The 23,560-nt window shown below is 40.3% G+C and overlaps 1 protein-coding gene across 1 annotated transcript; it reads left to right on the top strand.

Annotated features, from left to right (window-relative positions):
• The first annotated feature begins 11,867 nt into the window (after window positions 1-11,867).
• On the top strand, window positions 11,868-16,400 carry LOC128303678 (protein G12). Its single transcript, XM_053040721.1, has 3 exons — window positions 11,868-13,002; window positions 15,615-15,787; window positions 16,086-16,400. The coding sequence occupies exons 1-3, from the start codon at window positions 12,567-12,569 to the stop codon at window positions 16,191-16,193; spliced, it is 717 nt and encodes a 238-aa protein (XP_052896681.1). The 5' UTR covers window positions 11,868-12,566; the 3' UTR covers window positions 16,194-16,400.
• The last annotated feature ends 7,160 nt before the right edge of the window (window positions 16,401-23,560 follow it).

Here is a 23,560-nt window from a genome sequence, read left to right on the forward strand (position 1 = left end):
AACTGCCGTGCGAACAATGCGAATGATGCACACGCGTCCATCTACCAAACGCCAGGATGACATTACACTAATAAATCTGGAAAAAATCAGAAGTAATTTGCCCCTTTTTTCCTCACTCCGCGAAACAGTAACAAATGCACGACTATCAATTCATTATCTTCATCACCATCAGCCCGATCAAATTCATCAGCATCAATCCATCAAATTATCTTTTACGGACATCCAAAGCGGTCATCTGCAGTTTACAAATCAAAAGTGAACAGTTCATGCGTAAATGTGTCGCTTTCAGGTTTTGTTGTCCCATCGCAACGAAATATGGTTTCTTTTTGTTATACTCTTTCGAATTGTATTATGCGCACACGTGTGTGTTAATATTACGTGAAATAATTACCTTCCACCGGGCGCCACCATATCCGCATCCGTCCAGCAAATTCAAATACAAACATCGTGCGCAATAAAATATATTCATCCCTACTTCATTGGGTAAGTCCGGTGGGGCAATAGCCCACCTTGCACACTCCCGTAAAAGAAAGCTCACGCAAATATCGGTGCGTGTGTGTGTGTCTGGGGTATCCGGTGCGGTGGGGTCAGCAATTTCGAGAACAGTTGATGACATTTTAATGACATTCACATATTTTAAGCGGAAACTTACTGCACAGGTTCGGGGTGTCAGGTGCCGGGGGAAGTGGGCACGATAATCAATGGGTAAATGGGAAAACGGTACACTGGTTCATTTTCCCAGCACACTGTTCCATCTCCACCCCGTGCTTAATACCTAGACAAACAGACAACAACAAAAAAAGAGTGCGTTTTTCATCATACGCTTGGAGCTAACATTTATGCTCACATTGGCTCATTTTCATCACCGACTGACCCTGCTCCATCACGCTACAACACACCATCAAAGCGAGGGAATTGTATCCATCCAATCGACACCGATCGGTGGTCGGTGGTACGGTCCATGGGTACGGGTGACATTTTCTGCACTGCGGATGCCACTTTCCACTGCAGCTTCCCCATGGCTGGCCGGTTGGCTCTCCATTCGCACTAAATTTTAATTATTTATTTAAATCAAATACGCTGCCCCGGCGAACGGTGCGGGGGCTCACGCATAACAAACCGGTCAGCCAGCAAAATGGCAGTTGAATCATCATAAATCTTGCCACCCAAACAAACAACCCACCCACATTCCACGACGGCAGTGCTACTAACGGTCAGCGGCAGCAGTAGCAGCAGCATTATCATCATCATCATCATCAGGCGAAATAATTATTATTGATAATAAACATGAAATAAATACCATTCCGATGCGTAACTGACGAATGCACTGTGAAGTGGAAAACTGTATGCACTTTCCACTTTGAACTGCGTGCCGCTATCGGATGCGGAGTGCAGCTTTTTTTTAAAAAAGTTTTTTAAGCGATACATTATCCCATGAGCAACATTAAATATTTTTCAAACATCAAATACAATCCTCCAAATGATGATCCTTTGGGCATTCTTTTTCAGAGATTTGGTTATTATTCAATAAACACAATATCAATTATCAACTAGGACGAAGCGTTCGCAATATTATTCCCATTATCATACGCATTCACATTTTGGTAAAAAAAAAGCTTTGGTCTATGCTCCCCATTTTTAGAACGCGTTTGGTCAGAAATGACGATGATTTCATTGAAAAAAAAAATGCATAAACATGCTTCCTTCTTGAAGGCAGAGGCAAGTTTTTGGGCTTGGTTAGGTCGTATAGAAAAGAAAAAGAGTCTTCTTAGAGCTAAAATAAATAAAACCAAAGCGCAAAAACATTTTATCTTACTTATTTCAGGCGGCCGAGCGATAAATACCACTGTTTTCAGCAATCCCAGCTGTTATTGCACAGCAAGACATTATATTTTAGTCCCGCATTCGGTTTGGTGATTGTTCCCGCGATCCGTTGTTTTCCATCCCGCTCGAATGCCACAGCAGGCAAAGCGGAACGGCAAATGAAAACAGTTTGCCAGAAGTGTTTAAAGAAGCGGGCAACACAAACAACAACACTTCCACCATCAGCGTCGCAGAAAATGCTGATCTTTTTGCGAACCATTCGGATGTTTGGCAAGGGTCTTGTCTGGTCTTGTCTATTTGCGGTACGAGCTAAACCTGCGCCCGTCGATAAAGTTATCAAAGAATTGCGGGACGCGTTTGATGATGGCCGGTTTGTGGATGAAGCGTTTGTGGAATGCTGGCGAAAACGAAAACAATTTTCTCGACAATATTCAAATTATGTGCGCCACCCTTCTGAAGTACTGCGAGAAAGCTTGTCATGTTCGGGCCGGAACCGAGCAATGTCCCAAGGTCCGATCGCATTAGGTTAAACAATAAACTGCCAAGAATAAACTAAGACCCTACTTTGCATCACAACATGCAGGAATGGGATGGATAAATTTGGGACAGGAAATTCAACTGATTTAGAATACATATTTGCTCATCAAATCTTGCAACAAAACTTATTACAATCAAAATTTATAGCTATAAGTTTTGGAAATGAGTATTAATATCACGATTAGTATGAACAAGGTTCCACATATAATGTATCGCAAAATTGTGACATGCTGTTGAGTCACTTAAATATATGGTATCTATTTAGAAAAAACTCAATAAAATAAAATACTCAACTGAAGTATAATTACTAAACCACTTACGGTCCAGCACCGTCATGTGCTAATCCATTATCCCATGCTTTCTTGAATTCACTACACCACAATTTAAGCCTACTATATCATCTTGACCAAAATTGGCAGCCTAAACGGCCAAAAATGTGACTTACGGGCAGTGGCGTATTTAGGAGTGCGGAGGCCCTGAGCAACAATAGTTTTTGGGGCCCCTAATAAAAATGCTTTTCTTATTGAATATATCTTACGTTTTATTTGAAAAAGATGGAAAATACCTGTAGTTCATTTTTTTTCTTTAATTTAATTCAAATATTCCATTTTGGTTAAACTTATTGATTTTATTTTTTTTAAGATTAAATTTGTGTTTAAAGGAAAAGAGTACAATTTGATTCTAGTCTTTTTGGAGTTCTTTTGCAACTGTATTTAATTTTGTATCAAATATTACACTTTTCTATAAGTATGAGCTACATATTTTTGCGCCTGACTTTGCTAATGGCGAATTCCTGAATAATTTTCTCTGTATCTAGTTGATTTAATAAATCTACATACAAAAGTGCTAAATTGTTTAGCTTTTCTGCTCCTTTAACACGTTTTAAAGTGGAGAACGATCTTTCCGCTGAAGCATTTGACATTGGGATGGTTAAGAAAAATTTCAATAATATCGCAATGTTTAAGAAAGTGCGTGACATTTCTCTTGTTATTTTATGCATTTCCTGAATGTTCAGTACTGAACTTTGAGTTGTGTCCTTATCTTTCATGAAATGCAAGTAATGTTCTAATTCATCACCTGCAATGCACTGAAGGGTTCTTGGCTCGAACAATTGTGCACACATTTGCTGTGTTCGCCTCCTGCCGAAGAATGTTCTAGCCTAAGATCGGGACATTCTTTGAACAGTAGATCAGTAGACTTTGTCTTATAAAATTATCTTGGATTTTACCTGCATAACCGTAGATTGCTTACTCCAATTTTTGCTTAACCCGCATTCTGTAAAAGGTAAATCCTCAACTCTCGACCCGTCTCAGCTCGGGGCCTCCGTCAGCTCGAGGCCCCCCGCAATTGCTTAGTTTGCTTACCGTTAAACCCGCCACTGCTTACGGGTTGATACGTTCGGACTCATTCTATTGGTTTGGTCAGTGGAGCTGGACGCGAATAGTTTGTTGGGATAGTGCTTACTTCAAACAACGCTGCAAAGGCAAAATAAATGTTAAAAACAGCGGCCAACGATTTGTTAATTTCGTAAATAATTGGAATAATTTGAAAAAAGAAATCCGTCTAAAAAATCCCTGTGTTCTTGTTGCGCGTCGAAGGCTGTTCACTGATGTTAGTATAAAAATGGAAACCACCAGGTGGGTGGAAAACCATCTAGACCCAGGTATCTTGCAGGGCATTCCATCGGTGTTGGCAGCTGCTACAGGGTAAACTCCCTGGGTAGCAATAAATGATGTTGTCCGTGTAATGGTCAGAACTCCAAAATAATTTAAATTTTGGACGATTTCAAAAGTGGGATCACCTATCTATAATCACCCTTGTTCAAACTTCATGTAAAAGATATTCGCGACATCGGTGTATACAAGAATTATAATTGTCTTGTATAATATCGTCCCCTAAATTTCCACCTCCATGTCTAAATTTTTAAATATTATTTTGGAAGTAGCAAAGAGCTCCGTCACCAAGCATGGGCATTGGTCATTCTTACGAGTCTGGCAAGATTGACAGAGATCCCAAAAGATTACAGTTGCAATTTTACCCCGGCAGTGATGATAGGACTGTAATGACTAAAACATAATCTTCAGGATTAGACGCATGTTGAAGATTTGATCAGTGATTGACTTTCCGTTATCGAATAAACTGTGATAGTTGACAGTCTAAATATCTCTTTTTTAAAATGGATTTTAATTAACTTCTTGCGGACGATATTCGCCACAATAACTCCCCTGTAATTACTGCATTCCAGCTCTTCTCTCTTGTTAGATATATTATGCTAAAATTCCAATCGCAGAGCATCGTTACACTATCCTCTACACCAATAATGAATTATTTTTTGGCCATCTTCTTTGCCGGCACAACAATCTTAGGAGAACTAGGACTGTAATTTCTGACTTTTTGTGACTTTATTTACCCGTATGTGGATAATCGGTCCTGCATACGGGTGATTGTATCGGATAGGATTTTTTCTCAGTCCTGTCCCATGAAAACCTGCGCTGCTACCAGTACACCACTGGGCCCTCTCAAACCGACGCTTTTTGGCGCATAGTCATAGACATAAAAATATGGTTTAACACCTCTTTAAACTCAATCCGGAACAAGTGAATAGAGAAATACACACATTTCCGTAATAAAACACATTTCCGCAAACAAAAAAATCATTTCCATCCCTTCTCCGTAAAATAAAACATATTATTCACACAACGTGCACCGTTCTCGCTAGGCAATATGAAACCGACATGAAAAGTTGTTACTACCCCACCGACCGCCACACAAGGTGCGACGTAATTCGACCCATTTACCGACCCACCTCACGCACAAAATGCACCCATCAAATTCCGCACAATGTTCATTAGTTGGCTTTTATGCCATTTCACATCAAAGCACCGGTAAAATGTCAACGCCAAACCATCACTTCCTTCGCAATACACTCGCAGTACACTCGAAACCACTTGCAAGGCATCGCTTATCCACGGTATTGTGGCGGTGTGTGTTAAGTAAGACAACATACTTTGAGGGGTGTGTCTATCGTGGTTTTTGTGGTGCTTTTATTTTTGGCGAGGAACAAAAAAGGTGACAACGCCCGAAACGCTGTGGCAAACACAATCGGAAAAATGCGTAAAATGAAATCATATTACGTTATTGCAATCACTTTTCCCGTACGCTGTGTTCGCCTTTCAAAGGGCACCATTACGATTGCGGACTTGAAACATGAGCTGCTTGGCGAACATTTACCACCCAACATGATGGAAGACGGTAGGTGAACAGCAACAAAACACCGCGAAACAAAAATGGTTCAAACATTTCGGGCACTTTACGGGTTTGTTGCGCTACAGAGACGCTCTTCAGCAGGCAGGCAGGTTCGTTTCAGCGGGAGAAGCTTTTCCCGCGCCAGACCTCGAAAAAAAAAAAACCTCCAAATATGTTAGCGTTTTCTCGAAGAAATCGTCGATAAAAGCCACCCTGGAACCCTCGGGGCAAATAAAATGCTGAATGCATAAGTACAACAAACAAAAAAATAAAAAAGTCACAAAGAACAAAAAACCCAAACCTGCCAATCCCTTCAAAAGTAACGCCGCATCTTCATTAACCTTTTCGGAAAGATCGGAACCGAAAGTCGGCACCGTAAAGGTAACCAACCAAAAACGTACAACCCACACACAGAAGAAGTTTTCTTTCGTACCCGCACTGGGTATCTCGCACGATTAGATGGTATGGGGATGGAATCGGGCATGGAATTTATGATACGTTGATGGAAGAAATATGACTCCATTGCTTTCTGTGCGTACCTTTCCATAATGCTACAAATTGGAAAAGTTCAACAGGAATTTTCTTTCATGCAGATTTTTCTTTCTGCTCTTTTTCCATTTTGAATTGCTGTGCAATATTACCAGTGCAAGTGAACGACGAAGCGTGCGCCATATTGGTGGTTTCCGATTGGTGTTATAACTAGGAAAAAAATCGATTCTTTTACCGTAATGATAGTACAAACATGTAATTAAAATTATGAAATCATCATATATAATTATGTTGAAAATAAAGTACGCACATGTGTACACGACAAAGGTTAGGCACAAAGAGACCGGTTCGCTTCACGTTATGCGTTGACCTCGCAACGCAGCAGTGCTGCCAACCTGTAGTGTTTATTCCATTCCAGTTTAGAAAGTCTCGTTGTATACTAGCGGTGTTGATGATAATGGTGATGATGTTTCATTATAATTATATAGCATATTTAAATTAAAGTTGAGCATGAAAATTAAGATTTTCCCAAATTCAATTAAGTGCATACTATTTAAATATCTTTGAATTGTGTATGGAAAACTTGTACAAAGTAGCTTGAGATAGGATTGAGATAGGATCGGTCTGAAGTAACCAAGCGGAATATGTAAACGGCGCTCACGAGCGAACCCGATTGGGAATAGAATTAAGAATAGCGATTAAGGGAAATATAGATTAGTATTGTTTTAGAACCAAAACGAAACGAGCGCCAATTTAAAATCCTTGCTTACAAATATCGTTAGCATAGCTTATTTTGGTTAGCAGGATAAAGTAAATAATTGTCTATCATATCTTCTTAAATTCGAGTAACAATGCAGTGTAAACCACAATTAAACTCTTATTTTTAATTAATGAAATTAAATAATGTTATCAGTGCTGCTTGATAGAATTGTCATATTTAAAACTGTTTTTAATTAATCCACATAACAATAAATTTAAGATTTCAGCAAAGTTTACTCTATTTTAATTGTCAGCCAGCCATTAAATTCAATTTGGTTATTCCCTAAAACACCATATTCAATTAATTTTAACACCAAACACATGATATCACTATCGTCGTATGGAACTTCAACGAATTTGCATTCCTTCTTTATTGAAAACAAAAACCCCACGACACAACATGTTGACTTCATGCCGTAAGCTATCGAATGAAAAACATGTCGCATGTCGCATTGGTTTTGAAAGACAGTTCCTACCTTTATCTGCAACCCTGTTCCACTCGGATGCCCCATGAAGAAAATATGCCTATCCCATATGAAGCGTCAGTTTGCTCTTCCCCCCCTAAAAGGGGATCCATTCGGCTAATATCATTTCGAAAATTTTATCTTCGAAAATTCGATCTTTCTAAAGTGGAGAAAAGTACCACCGGCACCGGCAAACACAGCCAAATGAAAAGAAAACAAAATCTGCCTAGTAGCTCCGTTTCCCCTCCCAACAGCCTGCTGCTTGTCATTTTGCTGAGGAAAATGTTAGCCATACAGATAATAATGAAGAAGCTGCGACGCTCGGTAACTTTTGGTACCGTTTCGGCGTTTTCCGATACACCCGGGCATGCACTGGGTGGAAAATTTCATTTGCTAAACTTTAGCCCTCCCCATTGCCTCCACACGGTACAGGTTCCCACAGCGTTATGCTAACGAGAACTAAGGCAACACACTAGTCAACGCAACGGAGCCTACACACACTTTGGTGTTCTCCGTTGCAGCCGTACGACGGTGGGAAAGCGAGAGACGAGTTTGGAAAAGTCTGCATGTGATCGGTCTTCCTTTTGGGTTCTTCGGTGGATCCTTCTTCTGCCCCGAGAGTGGCCCCCGAAATTCAAGAGTTTCAAAGTTTTCCTCAAAACACTCCTCCCACCGCAGCTTTTCCTTCTTAAGCCCATTAGCACGAGCTGCACAGCAAAACCCCATACGGGGAAAAGGCAAAATCATCGTCTAAAAAAGGGATTTTTAATGAACTTTTCCCTAACGGGCCAGTATTATAGCAGACGGAAATGTTCCGTTGTGTGGCAGAAAGTTCTACGATCGAAAAAAAAACCTCACACACACCCACACTACCACCAAAATGGGAAAATATCTGTACTATACGGTGCCTTGCCTGGCTGTAGGCAGAAATTATTAATAGCGATAATCATAAGGCGAACGAATCGGGTCATATTACCACTGTCTCGGGCGGAACAAGCGCCAAATAAAGGTTATGGCAGCTGCATATGGTTGTTATGTTCATCGCCAAAACATCACAACAGGAACCGGTTTGACCATACCTTCAGAGCCCTTCCAGAGTCATCACGGAGCATCTGAGGTTGTCGTTTGCAGGAAAGAATTGTAGAATTAACCAACAAGCACACCGTACCTCGCAACCTTCCGTTTCATACAGGCAGATGGCACACCAGCAAGCAAATAAGCCGATCCTTTTCCACATTCAAATTACTGCCTTCGGTTTTAAGGATTAAAATAACTTCAACGTTCAGGCCTACCAACAACCCCTACCCCCTCGTTGGTAACCTATTCCCTGTTTTTCCCTGAAACCTATCACAAAGCTAGCATGTTGCTCTGCGAAACGAAATGGACATGACCGTTGCTTTCCATATTGAGTTGTTTTGTGTGCCTCCGTCTTCTTACCAGAACCGCCCTCCGTAAATCCGGATGCTCCCCCCGGGCTACTGATGATACTCAATTATGACGTTATGATTATTGCGGTTGCATTGGGAGAAAATTCAATTTCCTTTCAATATCCATACACATTGGTTGGCTTCGGCTTGGAGAATGACTGTTCAGCCCCACCAAACCGGACTATCGGTGTGGAACACGGTCGTGCGTGTCCACTGTCACATACCATCTGGCAAATGTTCGTAACGGGTTCGTTGGGGTTAGAATTAATTAGTGGAAATGGAAAGAAATCCTTCGATATGGGTGACATATTCAAGCAACAGGCCCAAAGCATCATCGGGCGAAGTTGAATGGGTTAAATGAGATTTGGCCCCTCCTTGATACGAACGCTAGGTTGTGATAATTATTTTAATTGCAAAACGGGATATGTTCGATTTTTGCTATACCTTTAAGTGGTTCATGAAGGTGAAAAATAATATTATAGTTAGAAAAGTGCTTTTCAGCAAACTCATGTAATATAATTCTTTTGCTCTACAATACCTACACTGTGAGATATAGGAACAGGTCCACCATATTTTTTGGCAATATATTTAAACTTACCAAACAAATTGAAATAATTCTAGATGAAATGTTAGTAAATGTAAATTAGTAAGCTAGAATGTTAGTAAATTTTATTTCACAACTTTAAGTTCATCATAAACGTACTTTTAAGGACTATTCAGATTTACGTCCCATAATTCATGAAACACTAAGCAGAACAAACAATACGCCACTGTAGCTTTGATCAATGTTAGATCATAAGTGAACAGAAAAAAACAAGCAAATCAAAACCATTTGCAACCTTTTAGTAATGAGTATACGATCTATTGTATATATTAGGTGCGCAAATAAATAACGGCCGTTTTTTCATAAATTTATTTATACTCGTGTCATTTTTATTTGAAGAAATTGGGCCAATCACAGTATTACCTATCACAGTATTGGCCATTATTATTTATTACTTTCTTCCACCTTTCGAGTAAATCGCGGATTACTTTTCGGAAAAATGATACGTTTTTCGACGCAATCCAGGTATCCAACCAATTCTGGATCTGTTCATAGGAGGAGAACTGCTGGTCAGCCAATCCATGTGCCATGGAACGGAACAAATGGAAATCTGATGGTGCTAGATCCGGTGAATATGGTGGGTGCGGTAAAATATCCCATTTGAGGGTATTAAGGTAGTTTTTCACAGGTTGCGGACCAAATTACTTCAATTACTTCAATTAGTCGAAGTTGGATGGAAAAAATCAATTGTTTTAAAGTATCTTGACTTATCTTTCCTTAGTATTTACTGATACGATGTGGCTTGATGTTAACGACGACAAAATGCTTGTTTGTTAATAAATTCCATGGGCAAAACCTTCCAGAATAATTTTATAGGATTTAAAATAGGTAAATATAATGACCACTCGAGGATCTCTATATACTTGACAGAAAGATTTTAGTCATTTTTAAATTGTGTTTTGAAATATCCTACTGGAAAACAAAATCTGAGCTCATCATTCTCTCACCGTGCTCTATTATGCTGACTTGTAACATTTCAATGTAACATTCAGATAATTTTTTCGATGAAATCCACGTTAATGGAAACTTTCCTTGATACGTAAAAAATCCATAAGTGAACCACCAGCAAAATTCTGGCTCATATCCAAATCAAATTATTTTCGTTGATCGTAGGTGTAGTATTACCAACCATTAGAAACATCAAGGTTTAACTTATTTTCGTACGATTGCAACCGGATGTTGCCGATGTTATGATTCTAGCCGAATTTGTAACGCAATTCTTTGCTAACTCACAGCTTCTCAATGAATTATTCGCTCATCTTTTAGCGTGGGTATATTTTTCTTCCCACCAGGTCATCAATACCTGCCATTTTCAGAAACAGTATGTTAACGGAAGATTTTACGATCGATTATGCTAAAGTCCTGCATCGTGAAAAGCATTGATTTTTACCTTTTCTTATAAGGTTAAAAGCAGCACAATTGGATTGGAGTCGGTAATTAGCACAATTTGAAAATTTTGAATAAAATTCCAAAAACATAAATAAATTAAAACCAAAACAATATACGGACATTCTTTCATAAATAATGACCAAAAAAATAAAAAGAAGTCCTAAAAACCTAACTTAATGATGAAAAGAAATTAAAAACTATGTTTTACATTTTCGAAAGCATTATTTAGTGATCTACGATAATTATATCGAAACGCTTCTTTTCATTGATAATCATCTTTTGATTAAACTTCCATTAAAAACAAAATCTTATGAAAACATTCTTTTACCTGGACAACAATGTAATCGATTTGTCGGTGTACTTTCATCTAAAAGAACGATACCGAAAATATCCTGTTCACAGTAAGTTTAATTATCATCCGTGATAGCCACACTCCGCCTCAACTGTCGTCAATGGCATAATCGTTTGAAAAATTTATTGCAATATTAAAATTAAAACAAAACGCCTTTGAAGCTCTTCCTTTTATGAGCCATTTCAACAACATTTCAGCAGCTCGTTTCAGACGAAGCATAATGAGCTCTGGGCAAACCGTTACACAAAAACCAACAACATGATGAAAGCATCATCATCGTTCGTCGGCCTTCAGCAAACTACACACGTAACAGAAAGAGAGAGAGAAAGAGAGAGAGAGAGAGAGAGAGAGAGAGAGAGAGAGAGAAAAAAAATCCCATCCCATCCAGCTTTTTTCTGAAGATATCGCGCGAAAGTCAACCTTCGCGTAAAGCGAAAAATGGCCGATTCTTATCGTAAATTGGATAATCGAATCAAACAAACGGCGGACCCCGACGCTCAACGTCGGGGTCTGCACGCCACGCTGCAGGTCGCAGTTTCAAACGGCTTATTTACCCAAATCACCCGAAACGGTCAGTTGATTCAATTTAGTGCGCCAATCAACGGAACGCACTTGACGCACCGAAACCGCCGACCCGCGCGTACCCCGCTTGCCGGGTTGGTGTCCGTCAAACCCCGTAGCAAACGCACGCCAACGCCGCCGGCTTATCAGTAGTCGCGTCCGTTCGCCTCATCTCGCGAGTCGCGCTGCTGGAACGCACTCGCCCATTTCGCCGAAGAAAGCGAACGCGGCACGATCGCTTTTGCTCTGGCTCCCCCGTCCCCGTGGATTAACGGTGATCAAACAGAAGCCAAATAAAACAGCCAAAGATACGGGCCCGCGAAGGAGAGGGCAAAAAATCGCTCAACCCCGGAAAATACGGAAGCACAATTTTCACTTCGCCAAGGCAAACAAAGTTATCTCGATTATAGTGATTATAGAGCCAGTTTTCGAACAGCGGCCGACTGAAGCGGCCCCTGGGGAAATGAATCGATTTCATGTGCTGATTTCGACCGGTTGGGACACCTCCAACGCGGACGCGGCCGACGGTGGAAAGTTGTGTGCCTACTAGGTATGTGCTTTTAATTGGTGTTTATGCTGGCTTGACAAACCGGCCGGCCAACAGAAAAAAAGAGGATAACCTCACGGTGGCAATTCTTCCCACGCTAAGGGAGAACGCTATTATCTTCTTCAGAATCGAGGCCTTATTTTTCCAACAATCGGCGTTCGGTGCCGTTCGGTCCGTGTGTTAGCTTTAGTGGTGCTCAAGCGTCCCGTAGTGTCCAACGTGCCCAACGTGGTTTATTAATTCGCAAATCCTCTCGCTGCAGTTGTTGCTTTAGTATCTCGTGTCCGTTTTCTTCCCGTTTGTCGCCCTAAACTACAATACCACTTTTCGTGTATACGACGGCATAAAAAAAAACACAAAATTAACGATGGTTTGTGTCGCGAGTGAACGGGCGATCCGAAGGACAGTTCCTACGGTGCCTGCGTGGCCACTGATAGCGTTGATGGTGATGGCGGAACTAGGCCAAATATTTGGCTACCACATCCGGCACATCGAGGAGGAACCGAGCCACCAGCTGCAGCAGGATCTGATGGACTTTATCGATTTGGTACCGTTTGAGGATGTGCAGCGATTGATGCAGTACTACTATCACTACGACGTCGAGGTGGAGAGTGCCTTCGACTATGTGTCCACCGAGGACTACACGCAGATCCGGCTGGACATTGTGAATCTTGGTGAGGTGCGCAGCTTTCGCCGGTACCTGGACAGCATCGGGTTCAGCGTGGAGAAGGTGTGGACCGAGCTGAACAAGCGCTTCGATACCGATGACATCTTTGCCGAGCCGGACGAGAGTCTCAGGATGTGTGAGTGAGGGATGGGCACTGCTATGGAGGGGTTCGGCATTGCATTGATTGGAATAACTATCTTGGCAACGTAAACTTCTTCAAACAGTTCGAACAAAAGGATTAAAATCGTTTGTTCTCCATTCAGTGCATTGAATCGGAACAGCTCCTGGAAAGCGGTCCGATTATGCATTCGCTCTAACATTATCTGACAGTGGCAAGATAAATATATCAATGCAATGTTTGTGATTCGTCGTCATTTCCAATTATCTTATTGCAAACCGATAACAACCCTGTAACTGTTATCCAAATCGAACGTATCGATTCTGTACATGATAAAATGCCTTTTAATTAAGTTTGGTTTGAGAGGAGGAAACAAGCGTTTCTAAAGGACAAGAATAAGAAACGACTCAAAAAAGCACTAACTATATTGTGGCCATAGGCGGGCCTCCTCCACAACGATGCTGAGTCAAGTTAGCTTCCCGTCTCTAGCTCTTCTTACATCCGTAGCCTAGCAACAGAAACGCACCATCCACTGACCGATTGTGTGCCAGTTCAGCAGAAGTAACTTCATTATTCAATCACCCATGAAAGTGCCATTTTACGTTACCAACCTGGTAGCCAACCGCCGGCACAGAGGGGAGCACCGTGCTGCCCACTGTAGAGCAGATTTCAATTTAAATTGATTTCACGCCGTCAAAGACTCGGCCACGCCACCGGAAGTGCATGCATACAATTGCATCCAATCCGTCCGTTTTGCCCGAACCACCGAAGACGATAATCTTGTTTCGTGCGTACCAAAGTTGAATGGGACGAACCCGCGAGACGTGTCCGATCGGTGCGTCGGCCCGGTCGGTACACCCGATTCAATCAAGAACAAACGCAAATGCGTCTTCATTTGACACTTCCGTCGTTCCGGCACTCTCTCGGCGTCCGACCGGTGCCGTCGGAAATCGAATCAAACGCCCGGAAGCTGGTCGAATGGCCGGACCCTGGGTGGGTGGGTTGCCGTTGCCCGTTTATGAAATGCCGGACCGAAGTCGGAGTGGAATAATATTCAATTAAATTATTTACGATTTAATCCATGCACTTGGCTGCATGATGATTGTCCCCGTGATCACCAATGGGCACGACCCCCGCGCATGTAATGGTAGCTGTTGCATATGGGTTTTGCCAAATGGTAGTCCACGCTGCCGTGCTGATACTAAACCACAATACGGTTCACTTCCGTTCGGTGTCAGCAGTTTCTTGTACTTCGGGGATAATACGTTTGGGCGCGCTCTTGACGTACGCCATACAGTTACGATTATACGAAACATGGCGAAAACAATGAGGAATGGGAAACAGTGTGTGTCACAAAGTTTGCATTTAAATTGCAATTTGCATTAACATTTTACGTTTGTTAAAAAAACGTTCTTAGTAACGTTGGGACGAAACAGTAATTAATTTGTAAAAGTAAACCTTTTTTTCTTTTTCAATATTAAGATTGTTTTGATGTAAAATAGAATTCAAAAAATATTTACAATTATAAAGTACAGTACAAGAGTAAAACTAATGCAGAAAAAGAGCACACAACAACAGAACAACATTCTTTGCCATGATCGATGATTGTTTTTAGAATTGATTTAAACTAATTTCTATTCACACGAACTATTCAAGCTATCGAATGAAATATTTTTTTTTTGTTTATGTTTCGTTTATTGCCTTTTTTTTCTCTTTAACGTAAGGTTTTCCATTTAAGTTATAATATAACGTTATGTGTTGTGACATTCGTAGTAAAGTAACTAAATGTAAAAGTGAGAATTTTAAATTATATAAAAATGAAATTATTTGTATCTTGTTTGTGCATATTATGCATATTTTAAACTTCTTTGCAAGGCCTACTTATCTCCGACAACAGTCCGTTGGTTTGTTCACTACTGTAGAAGCTCATTCCCCAAAAAGCTAAGTACGTAGAGTGAAGCTTGATTGTCATAAACATAAAACCACAACAAACCAGCTCGTGTGCTGATCGGGAAACCCCACCGGCCGCTGGTTGATGACAATTTGGTTGATTGTATTTGGTGACGCTGATGAAAGTTGTGACGATTGCATTTCGGTGGTCCGGTTACCCGCCCAGGTTGATGCCACATGTACCGTGCAGTGGTGAATGGCCCGACCGGGCCTGCCTGCCGGGCCTGGACCTAATGAAGCTTTTCCTTTCGGTCATTTCGATTTGCTGCTCGTTGCCAAGCGGCAGGCGTAATTCATCGCCTCGCACCGTTCCACCGAAACCCGGCCAACAGCTCATGAGCGTATGACAAAATGGTCTGCCAGCGTGTGCACTGATAGAGGACGTTGCAAGTGTAGCAAATTAAATTATTAATCAATTACTGTTTGCTATCGAGCAGTTCCGCTAACAAGCGGCAGAACACAACAACGGTGTTCGGTATCGGTGCAGGACCGCAACCGACACGCTTACACAATGTCCAATCGACGTAAAGGTCGATACCGAACGTTTCCTCGACCACGACCCGGATACTTTTGGGAAATTCCCAAACGAACCAGAAGCGAAAGAAAAAACAAGAGAATTTTTTCCATTTTTACCCATACGTTTTCCCCCTTTCTCGAATCTCGAATTGTGTCGATTGCAGTAAATCTCACCACCAGAGGATTGAATGGATTAGTCGATGACATATTGGCGCTGCTGCCGCAGGACGAAATAATCCTGCTTTTCTTCGACAAGCTGGAAACGAGCAATGATTTTTCCTTCTTCTTCGAGCAGATCGGTAGCGGAGAGTTTGAGAACGTACTCAACATGCTGCAGGTAGGTTTTGGGCCCAAACCGTCACCGTCACCTTGCACTTCGTCCCCTTTTACACTTCGATCATTCAATCAACGAAATTGTCACCCCGCTTGTCCCACGGCTGTCGACCCTTTCGAAGCACATCGGAGCACGCGTGTAATGCACCAAAGCCCAGGAGGCCAGGAGGACACACACGCAAAAAGGGATAAAAGTCCTGAGATGCTCATTGTTACCTTGCTGGCATGCGAACAAACATACCTTCATATTTTGTGATAGATTTTGATGGCCATTTTCCTACCCTTTTCGATTTCTTCCTTAGTCCTCGCAGCAGCTGCGGATACTGCTCTGGAGACTACAGCGGCACGGATTCGATATTCCCGGATGGATACAGCTCGTGCAGAAGTATTTCAGTTTCAGTAGTTTCTAATTCCACGTCATCCTTTTTCCTCGGGGGATTCTCGCTGGGTTCTCGTTTAAGGCTCCAATACAAACGGGGAAATGCTGTAATTGAACACACCTAGACATGAAAGCATTCCTTTTTATATTGCGTTGTGTTCCGAATACTAAAACAAATGTGTTTACGTTTAATATTTTGTAAAATGTGACGTACTGTGCGGTAAATAAATCGTTATGTAAAGGTTAATAAAAGCGTAATATTGCTGTAAATAGTTTGAAACGATCAAAAATATGTAGCGGTTGAAGAATTTCCTGCGATATATGCGATAAAATATGGAATGTAGTTGGGTAATATTTCCACAAGTTTTACTTCATGAAATACAGTATAACTTTCAAATCTTTAAACTACAGGCAGTCCCCGAGATACGCGGTTCCTCTGATACGCGGATTCGGAGATACGCGGTTTTTGGATATTTGACAGATGAGCAGGTTTATAGCACAAAATCGAAGCAAAACGTGAAAATTGATCGAAAATACCTTATATTTGTCACATAAAACATTTCTTTCTAACTTATTTTCATGAATTCTTTCTTAAAATCGCCTGATTCGGTAAAAAAAATTAAGTCCAGAGAAGGAAGTCGACTCTGTCACTTTGAAGTATAAACGAAATTGCACCAGGAAATTGACTCGGCCTGTATTTTTCTACTGGAATGAAATGTTAAAAAGTTGAGCCGGACAATTCCTGCTTCTTCTAGCTCTGCTTCTATTTTTCAGCTCTCCAGTTATATGTGTGCTTTTCTTGACAAGAGTTTTTTCGCTTTACTAAAATATATTTACGTGTTGCTCCTGATGCAATAAAATATCAGATTTTATCCCTCTTACGGTTCTTCAAACTCTTCTCTTACTTTTCCTTACTCTGCATCCATTCTACCCTTATTTGACAAGTCATAGTAACCTATTACCACATGTCATGTGAGTGCATGTCCTCATATCTCTTCGAATTTTTCTTTAAATTTCGCACTCCAATGATCCTCTTTCAATTTGTACCATTCCTCTGTGTAACAATCTTGACGTATTTAAACCCTTTCTAGACATTTGACAACTGATATTACGTATCATGTAAGTTTTCATTGAAGGTTTTGACCTTGCCCTGGAATGAATAACAGGTCCCAAATAAAATCCAGTGCATGAGAGGCATTTGAGCTTATAACTGCACACATTTACACCCCACGCAAGCTAATACAACATATATGGAAAGCTGTCCTGGAACGGAAAAGAACATTCGTCTTCCCTTTATCGCAACGGCAAGCAAAGTTCGTCCCATTCATTGATCAACCCGCTCTAAAACGGTTAAAACTTGATCAAAAGCGCATGTTTAGCAGATGCTGGCAGATATGTCCTGTTTGCGTGTCCTTCGGGCGACACAGCAAAGTTCCGGGAAGAATCTGGGTTAAACTGTTTACCTTCGGTAAACACACACCCGTGTGTTTCCGCGTGGTTGCTGTTAAAAAATATAAACTGTCATTCGGGGAAGTTTCCCAACGCTGGGAAGGTGAACGGTAAACATATCTTCAGTCGCGCAAGAGAGAGCGTAAAATAAAAAACCTAACTAACTACCAGCAACTACCAAGTACAAGCTGTTCACCCCACTTTCTTCTGATGTGCCGCGTTAAAGTTGTTTCTCACGGACGCATCTTTAACAGGAATTAGCAGAAGAAGAAAAAAGGCAGTGCCCCAGCGAGGGAAAGCTTAACGTGGCGACGGGGATCTCCATTATTCTCAAGTGCTTTGCTGCAAACCGGGAATAATCGCCCCCTTTTTCGCTGTCAAGCAAAACCCTTTCGTTTCCAAGGCGGGTTTCTTGGTGGAACCCATCGCTGTGGACAACTGTGAGCTTAGTTTACCCTTCCAGAGTTAATCCGGCAAGCAAGCTTGTTAAGTCTACATAATGGTATATGAGTCAACGGATGGGTCGTGGTACTTTCTCTCACCCCTCCCCAACCAGCCAATAAGCATTAAAGGTTCATCAGGAAAGCAAAAAAAAACGATAAGGGAACGATACCACTTTCCCACGCGAAGCGGAAGTGTTTTATTCGTTTTATTATTCTTTTTAAAAAGATACAAATCACTCCGTTAGTCCAGTATACCATTTTACGAAAGGGTGGTTTAAAGGAGTGAACTCTTCCACAAAATTGGGGCCATGCTCGAGTATCTCACATACAAATCTGAAAGGTAACAGCATCGCAACTGTCGCTCCGTGCAGTACGACTTTGTCTCTCAATTTAATAAACTTTCAAAAATCAACTGTCAAACAGCAAACGGAAAATTAAACAAGAACAGTTACCATATCTAGCTTCGATGTCTGCTCTTTATCTCGGGGCTTTGAACAGTTTGCTACAAGTACGATTTAATTTTCTCACTGTTACAACAAGACCAATACAAGAAAAAAAACCGTCCATGAAAGCGGGAACATCTGTCGGCGCCGTAAATTAAACATTGACTGGCAGGCATGCCGGTTTTGCTAATGAAAATTATGCTACAGCGATAAAAACCGGAATCTTCGCCCTGAACCCGTGGCCCTGGTTCCCGAAGTTGTTGTCAACGTTTGGCAAACGAGCGCAACGTTCATCGGTAACCGGTAGACGGTATTTAATGTGAAATTCAGTATGTTTGTCAAATAACAATATTAACTTCATGGTTCCCATGGTGTAATTAAACGGCAACAAGAAAAAATGACACTAGCACGAGTTTTGGACATGAGTGCAAAAAGATTTTATTAGGCTGGTACGCTTCCAAAGGTGTTTGATCAGTGTGTTATTACACGAACAGAAACTTACTCGTATTATGAATGCGAAATTCTTTGTTTTTGCTCTTAATGACTGCTCTCATTTATTGCTCGAATGATCATGATGAAGAACTAGTTTCAAACATTTGTTATATTAACTTGTTTTACATAGTTAACTTTGTAAACGACAATATTGATCGGTCTTACTGATTGAGATCGTTTATATTTTATATAAGGTTTTTTATAAACTTTATTGAACCTTACCATATTATTATTAAAGTAATTGTTTTGCTTTTTAAATTCAAAATTATATATTTTCAAGTTTCCCTTGAAAGCTGAAAGTAATAGTTCCAATGGAAATTGCAACATTTACAAAAATAGCTCCATCATGCTCATGAACTCAGCTGCTCGTTGCGTACAAACCGGTAACAACATTTCAATCACAACGAGACTAACACAAAAAAGCACGGACACAAACATACAAACGTTCACCTACAAAAAGAAAAATGCATTGCACAGTGGGTTTCACAACAAAAAACTGGACAAAAGTAAGTTAATTAAATTAAACGATACATTAACAAAGTTTTGATCGCAATCATGAAATAGTAATACTATTTGAAAATAGTAACTGAGGGATTTATAACCTCTGGTAATAAAAATCATTGAAATAATTCTTGCTTGTCTATCGGCACAACAACCTCAAGAGGTCTAGGCCTGCTATTGTTGGCTCTTTTTGGCTCTATCCACCCGTAGCTGAATATTTAGTACCCTCCCGACAATTTGAGAGAGAATCCCATACAAAATTTTCGCTGTATTCTCGCCTTATTCTGGCTTTATTGGGAGAAACAGAATAAGGCCAAATGAACAAGGCGTGAGAGACGTCATTCATCCCGTGGTTCATTTTTCTGCTTCATTTTTCGGATGGTTTAATGATGCGCACAATGATTACAACACATTCGCAGATTTTTTTTTATATTTTCACAAATGTTATATTTATCACTTTTTATTTTAATTCACTGATATTACACGCACACATAAATTTCACCTTAATTAATTAAACACTTTTTTCGCCATACCGCGAAGTCTACTCGAGGCCTACTTTGTTGGCCTTTGTTGTTTTGGTGATGATTTTTTCCTCCAGGTTTTCGTGAAAATATCGAGACAAAACTGTAATTTAAAACAAAATTAATGAAAAGCGAGTACTCCTTTAGCGTGTTACACAAATTTACTTACTTTTTATGAAGATTTAACACAAAATGTCTTCATTTTATCGATGGCTTCACCTCGTACATCCCTCACTCCCGGAAGATGACACACAACTGAACACACTCGGCGGTGACACCAAATGTGTGTGTGTAGCGAGAAGAGGGAGAACGAGCATTTTTTACTCACGGAGTAACAAAGGCGGCATGCTAAATGAGTTACTTTGCCGGGAGGGTACTGCTTAGGGGGGATTGGTCCCAAAACGGGATTGGACCGATCCTGTTGTTTAACAATACGTTACTAGATCGCTCGCATTCAAACAATAAAATGGTTAAATTTTTATCTTTAATTTTTCATTAACAATTAATTAAAAATGTCCATTTTTTCATACAGAAATTCAACGCTTAGTGATGGAGGCGCCTAGTACTTCATGTGTTTCATTTAATAGGTTGTATATTCGAAATTTTTTTAACAAACGTCACTGAGACATTTTGCCGCCTAATTGTTTTCTAACAAATAATTAAAATTAAACGACCCAATAAACAAATTAAGAAATCCAATACTTATGCATAATTTACTGCGCATAATAACCTGATTTTTGGACATTAATACCAGACCAAATACCCAACATGCAGTTCGGGTTGAAACACAGTGAGACAGCAAAAAGTGTCGGAAAATTTGGATCCTCACTAAAGTCTAGTGGAAAACAAAGGGCCACACAAAAGGGGAAAGTAAACGTTTTACTTTATGGAAACATCATTTAGTCAATTTAACTCACATCAAGCGAACTTTACGGTTGTGGTAGGACGGCAACATTAGGAAGGTTTCGGGGAAAATGGCAAGGCGCCGAACAAAACGAAACCACCAAACTACTCCACAGTTTCCACTGCCTTCTCCGAGTACACTTCAGAAAGTGGTTAAAAACACGGCGGTGAACACGGGTCCTAAAAAGGGTATGGTGTTTCTTTTTTGTGGGTAGGAATCTACCATTTGGGATAGTATGAGGTGAGAAGAAAAAAAAAAGTTCGATGATGAAAATCAATCACTGCTTCGTCTTTTCGTTAGTTTTATTTCAAATTATGAGAGAGAGTAAAGAGTAACTGAACATCTGAATCATCGTTACTATCAAAGACCGTTCCAGTGAAGAAAACCTTCGCTTTCCTAGTTTCGTTTTTCTTTCTTACGATAAATGGCGACCGCAGCGATGAGATGAAAATGTTTCCAGTTGCTTTTACGACAGTGAACCTCATCGGGAGAATATTAATCACTCGAAAAGTGTGTTAATTCATCGTCATCCCTTTTCAATTCTTCGGTTCGATGAAAGCATACATCAAACGATAGCAATCAGTATCGTGTTTAAGTTTATCGGTGTGTTTTGGGTGTTGTTAGTGGATGGTGATAAAATAAGAACGACGGTCATCGTCGTATTTCAACGCCTCTTTTCGAAACCCACTGAATACGGGCCGTTATCGGTTGTACCCTTATAAATTCCAATTATAATGGACGCTGAAAGAAGTAGCTATCTCACGGGTATATTCTGTAGGTGGAAGGTTAACTGCAAGAAATTAAAATATCTCGCATCCCTAAAATAGGAGAAAAGCGGACAAATCTTCCATCTTGCCTTACGATAACATCCGCATGAAGATGAAGCAGCAGGATACGAAGGTACAGTAAGTTTTCCTTTGAAAATGGAGAAGATTTACTATGTGAGGATAGGAACACACATTCCACACATCCTGCATACCCTAACATCCAACCGTATAAGGCGTGGTCCTCGACTAATGATTTCAACCAGTTTTGGCTGAGAGGCCTCCTTCGACCCACCTTAAGCAGTGCTACTTTGCGTCGTAAATTGGGTCACCTACCTTTTTTTTGTTGTTGTTTATCCAACCACTTTTCCCGAAGGTTCTAAACAAGCTTCGCAAACTACCGGTCCTGCCCTTCCGCAGATTTTTCCAAACAAAGTCCCAATAAAAATCCCTTCATCCAGAAGCCGCGGCGCTAGATAAAAATTGGCTTAGAAGTACCGGACAAAAAAGTTGTACCGAATGCATATCAAATTTATGCTTTCTCCTTCGCTAACTTTCCACCGCCTTGGCACGTGCAGAGAAGGATCTCAGTGGTGGCAGTGCCTGAAGTGCGATCAAAGCGAAACTCGGGCCTCGGTCTCCGGAATTCGTTATCGAAGTATTACTGAAGAATTGAGTTTTTGCACCGGGTGGCATGAGATACGAAGAAATCGGAATACCTGTTCGTAATCTGAACTCCTGGGGGAGAGAGAAGGAAGGAAAACATATTCGTTTCGCTTCTTTCCGATCATTTTAACGAAGGGATTGAAGTTTTGGGTATCTTCTTGAGACTCGTACATTAGCCTTAAAATGTTTTCAGCCAAACGGAATTTGTGATTGTCGATTCGGTATTGAAATTCAGAAATTTATTTGTTTTTCAAAATGGCGTTTGGTTTTCATTGTGGAATAAATGCTCATGCTTCGTACTATGTACACCTTGAGTATAAGTATAAGTACCTTGAGTATTGAGTATAAGTGCTGGTTTAGGGAACGAAATTTAAGCACTCAATTAGTGTTGAAGGTAAACAACAAGTTTATAAATTATTAATGATGTTATCAATTAGCATAATTAACTTCCGTTTTCGACTACATAATGCTTCATAAGCTCGCTTTATGGGAAATTTCCAAATCCATGGTAGCACCTTTCAACTATCCACATACTAAAGATGCAATGTAGATCGTCAACCTGATCATTCCCAGGTATTTCCATCGTGTCGGGGGTGATTGTGTAATCATTGAGATGGGCACAAAGTGTTTTCTGACTGGATTTCGATAAACATTTTGTTTGGTTGTTCTGATCTGGCCTAGACTTGTTATACAAATTCAATACTAACAAATTAAGGTTCCAGGACTGGCTAAGGATAGAAGGGAAAGAAAAATTTTCCATTTATCACCATCTCTCAACTACGAGCATAAAAAAAAGAATTGGGTAAACATAAAATGCAGAATGTACGAACAAAAACATATCCGTTGAGTTTTTCAGAATCATATAAATATACTGGCTTTTATGATAATCTTGAGCATATGATGTGCGACATCGTCCTTTGATGCCAAGTAGATGTCATCTGAGTATGATCCATGTACCGTGAGCATAGAAGCGATCAATTCACGAAATAAATAGTGAACAGTAAGCTTTAGAGCCTCAGCATCAGATGATAATTACGTCGATATCATTGATATTGATATCAACTGTTTAATATAATTGATATATGTTATGTTTAATACGTTTAATTCGCATTGGAAACGAAAAATTTACATTTATCATTTCATTATTATGTGTCAAAAGTCTTTTTTCTTTAAAGAACAATTATTGTTGAATTTATTCATAATAAACCATATTTA

The sequence above is a fragment of the Anopheles moucheti genome, chromosome 3 (assembly GCF_943734755.1).
Source record: "Anopheles moucheti chromosome 3, idAnoMoucSN_F20_07, whole genome shotgun sequence".
NCBI classification, from domain to species: Eukaryota; Metazoa; Arthropoda; class Insecta; order Diptera; family Culicidae; genus Anopheles; species Anopheles moucheti.